The 4,492-nt window shown below is 45.3% G+C and overlaps 1 protein-coding gene across 3 annotated transcripts in view; it reads right to left on the bottom strand.

The window, feature by feature from the left end:
- The window catches only part of MGAM (maltase-glucoamylase (alpha-glucosidase)), a 102,467-nt gene that overhangs the window by 48,088 nt on the left and 49,887 nt on the right, over positions 1-4,492 (bottom strand). For all 3 annotated transcript variants that reach the window (XM_010854982.1, XM_010854981.1, XM_010854983.1), the window contains 4 exons: positions 4,191-4,345; positions 1,712-1,796; positions 887-943; positions 229-353 (listed from right to left, as the gene is read on the bottom strand). In XM_010854982.1, the coding sequence (XP_010853284.1) occupies positions 229-353; positions 887-943; positions 1,712-1,796; positions 4,191-4,345 (422 nt within the window). The remainder of the gene's footprint in view (positions 1-228; positions 354-886; positions 944-1,711; positions 1,797-4,190; positions 4,346-4,492) is intronic.

Genomic DNA, 4,492 nt, shown 5'->3' with positions numbered 1-4,492 from the left:
GGTTAAGGAAGGACAGAGATTCAGGTCTTTGAAAATCCATCTGGATGCAGCTCTAAATCACAGCTTCTCCAGAAGAAGCCTAGGGAAATCTAGGGACAGAGTTTGATGACCTCACACACACACACACACAAATGCCCTTCCTCCCCACAGTCCATGCAATGCATCAGCCTCTTCTACGTAGACAACAGATGGGAACAGAAATGACGGAAACCCCTGGCCACACTGTACCTGGCCACCGTGGTCGTGGCTGGCTGCTGCGTGGGGAAGATGTAGCCTCCTCGCAGGTGAAGTCCAATTTTGTCTCCAGGAAGTTCCATCTCCACTTTTTGCTTCCTCCATCTCACTTGGCCCCACTGAGGCACACAGACAACTCAAACACGTCCACATGCACAGGTCACCTCTTAACCACACGCTGACTTACTTACAGCTATCTCCTTCTCCCACCTAGCTGAATTGCTGTCTAGCCAGGCAATCAAACAAGAAAAGGGAAAGAATTTAATAACAACAGGTTCTGGAATCAGTTGAGGGCTTGGGGGAACACAATGTCTCGCTGAGGCTATTTGACATACATTGTGGGAATTGAGCATGCTAAATAAGAATCTGGCTCAAAACCAGGCTCAAATTGTCTACTGGCCCCAGTATTTGCCCATGAGACCTTCTACTTCCGTCTAAATTTTATTGCTGAATAAAGTACATGGAAGTATCTTTTTCAGATTTCATCATGACTGATGTCAAGTGACCTAGGCTCACTTTATTGACTCAGCTGTGAAATTACTACTGGAAGCACAGCAGAAACATTCCTCAGTACACAGATAAATGTTTCTCTCTGCCTAGAGGTATCCTGTCTATGCAGCTTGAAAAGTGGAGAAAAGTCAAAGCTACTTACAGTCTCATAGTCATACCAGACAGCGTCAGGCATGTATGCGGTCACTTTCTCTGCACCCTGAAATTAAAACAAAACCTTGTCCTTCATGGCCCAGCCTCTGAAGGAGAAAAAAAAAATGGATTTCTTAGCATTCCCTAGGGAAATTCTTCAATGTGTACTGAGAATGCATACATGGCCTTTCTTTTCTCTGTTATCAACTCGTGCTTTTCTTCTAATAGAGGTGATAACTTGGCAACTCAAAGAAAAACCCCAGGTGGAATCACATTAGGAAGAAGAATAATAATACTGAAACACATGTTGTGATAAAATAACAGTTCCAGGTTTACACTGTATACCACATTTAACCTCCCCAAGAGTCCCCAGTGATACGGGCTATTGTTATCTCACCTCACAGCTGAGGAACTAGCCCGTCATTTCCCCCAGATGTCACTGGTGCCAAGTGGCAGAGGTGACAACCAACACCAAGGTCAGCCTGACCTTAGAATGAGTGCTAGGGCACTGCTCCATCCTGTCTCTCCATCACGGAGCAAGTTATGATCTGCTAGGTGAATCTCACAATGCATAGGACCGTTCTTGATCCCAGAGTCACCCATAGATGCTTCTACATTGATTGGAAACTTGGTCAAGGACAAAAGACTCCTAGAGACAAAAATGTGTACCCGCCTTCCCCAAACTCCAGCACACTGCCTTTAAGGCTGCCCCAGCCAGGCATGTAGGAGATGGTTTGGGAATAGGAAGAAGATACATGGTTGCAAGAAGGGAGGAGTTTGGAGTTAGCCGGAGCAAAAGCAGAGATCGCCATGGTTACTCTGTGGGAACACTTGCCTCATCCAGGACTGGAGTGATGAGGAGGCCGGGCCCCCATAAAAACTGCTGGTGCACATCCCAGGTGTTGCTGTCCTGGTAGAACCTAGACATGGAGAAATCGTCCCTGAGATCTGGGCCAGAGCTTTCTGGCGGCTCTCCCCCAAGCCTGTCTAAAACCTGCAGGCTCCCTGCCTGGGGCAAATTCTCCCAACTATTCTGTGACCCCTATTCAATCCCTAGCCCTCCCCGCACTCCTGTAGGCAGACCCAATTTCTCAGCCTCTGTACCCTCCTATGCTTCCCCTAATTTGGACAGAAATTCCTATTTCAGTACTTGTGCTGGGCAGGTTCCAGGCTATAATTCTATTTGCCATATCTCCCTTCAAAAATACAACAAGCAGGATATTTGAAAACTTCAGCTGACTATCCAGAAAGAATTGGATCTGATCACCCTCCTTCCAAAAAAAAAAAAACAATTAAAAACTTTACTCTTTTCTCTTTTAGGATACCTGCATTTTAATAGATAATTCCAGGAGATAGCAAAACCTTACCCACAAGAATAAATATATATCATAATATATATTATAATAATATAATACCTGAAGCCTAAAATGTCAGAAACATAAGGGAATTAACTGTGTTTTGATTTTGACAAGAAAAAGTCTCTTTATTTGTAGAGTGTAAAATTATTCTGTTAATTTTAATAAATGAGACCTAGATTCTATTTTTTTTATTATGATGTGACCAATATAGACCTCAAAGATGTCCCCATTGATTACCAGCAAGTATATCCTCCAATATCCAGGTATTTGGCTTTCAGAACATCTGTGCTCAAAACTGTTAGAATGAATCACGTACAAGCCAATCAATAAAACTGGTTGAATTCTATGTCCAAACTGAGGCTTTGATCTAATTAACAGCAAACGCTGCTGCTGTGTGGCTTTAGTCGTGTCCGACTCTGTGCGACCCCATAGACAGCAGCCCACCAGGCTCCCCTGTCCCTGGGATTCTCCAGGCAAGAATACTGGAGTTCAACCTAATATCTCTATTTTTGTGGGTCGCTTCAGTCATGTCGGACTCTTGGCCATCCTATGGACTGTAGCTCGCCAGGCTCCTTTGTCCATACTATTCTCCGGGCAGAAACACTGGAGTGGGTTGCCATGCCCTCCTCCAGGGGATCTTCTTGAATCAGGGAATGAACCCGAATCTCCCCCATCTCCTGCGCTGCAGGCAGATTCTTTACCCACCGAGCTACCTGGGAAGGCCAGTTGAGGTAGGGTCCCCACCTAAACCACAGCCTCTGTCTCAAGCCGGCTAGCTCCACATAAGCTTCCCAGCATCATCTCAGTCCTCAGTTTCTGAACACTCCCTTCTCCTGATCCTGCTGGGGCCTCTCAGGAGAATGCCAACCCCACCACAGAGCTACTCATTCTGCAGCCACTAGAGGGCCCCACAGCATCATCTCGGAAGCAAGGACACACCCTCTCCTAGTACAAATCTCTATCCAGCGAGTATTTCCTCACAGCTGCTTCCAGCCCCAAAACAGGATTGCCTGAAGACCCCAGAGATACCTGCTGGCTAGTCTGTTGAGGCATCAGTTCATACTAAGCGACCCTAAGGAGAGTCTCTTAAAAGTGCTCTTTGTTAGAGTCAAATTAGATACTCATTGGGTGAAGATAAAAATTCTGATTTCTGGAAATCCTGCATAGTAGTATTCTTATCAGTGTGTAAATGACAGGCTCATTCCTAGAGCCCAAACAGGGTGCATTACAAAAGCGACCATCAGCTCCAAGATATCAAAGCCTTTAAATCAATGGTCCCCAACCTTTTTGGCACCAGGGACCAGTTTTACAGAAGACAGTTTTCCCATGGACTTGGGAGGAAGGGGTGCTGGTTTCAGGATGATTCAAACACGTTACATTTATTGTGCACTTTATTTCTATCATTATTACATCAGTTGCACTTCAGATCATCAGGTGTTAGATACCAGAGGTAGGGGACAATTGCTTCTCTTGTGGCTCAGCTGGTAAAGAATCTGCCCACAATGTGGGAGACCTGGGTTCCATCCCTGGGTTGGGAGGATCCCCTGGAGAAGGGAAAGGCTAGCCACTCCAGTATTCTGGCCTGGAGAATTTCATGGACTGTGTATGGTCCATGGGGTCGCAAAGACTGGGACTTTCACTTTCAGAGAAGCTAAGGAAGAAAGAACTTAAATGATTTGTCTAAGGTATGGAGTTAGTTGGGAGAACAAAGACCCCAACTCCCATGACTTTTAGAACACTTCTCGTTCCCAAAGGGATAAGGCTATACCACTTAAATATACTTAAAATAGCATTGACATATAGGCAGTAATAGAATTGTAAATGCCAAATGATTATTCAAGTTGAAAAAATATATCTGATTAACTGGATTGTTTTAATTTTCCCACTTCCATTTGATGATACAGTCAGTTTCACCCAGTTGTATTGATAAAATTCCTGTGGATTAGATGAACTTACTCATGCAGAAGGGGCCTGGCCACGGTGTCCCCGCGGCTGTGAGCACGGTAGAAGAGTGTGTAGAGATAGGGCAGAAGGGTATAGCGGATGGTCAGGTAGTGCCTGGAGGAATTCAACAGCAGTGAGTCAGGGCCAAAGGAGGCTGGATCCTGGGCCTGGGAAGAAACAAGAGGTGGTAGTTGTCATCTGGTTTTGATCTCGGAGAAGCAGCAGTGAGCGGTGAGTTCCCTGCTCAGGAATTGAACTTGGGTGACCTGAATCAAAACCAGTAATCCTAGCCACTAGACCAGCAAGGGTTTAGA

The sequence above is a fragment of the Bison bison genome, unplaced genomic scaffold (genome assembly GCF_000754665.1).
Source record: "Bison bison bison isolate TAMUID 2011002044 unplaced genomic scaffold, Bison_UMD1.0 scf7180017864352, whole genome shotgun sequence".
Taxonomy (NCBI): domain Eukaryota; kingdom Metazoa; phylum Chordata; class Mammalia; order Artiodactyla; family Bovidae; genus Bison; species Bison bison.
The sequence above is the reverse complement of the archived record's forward strand: the minus strand, read 5'-3'. Positions and strand labels throughout refer to the sequence as shown.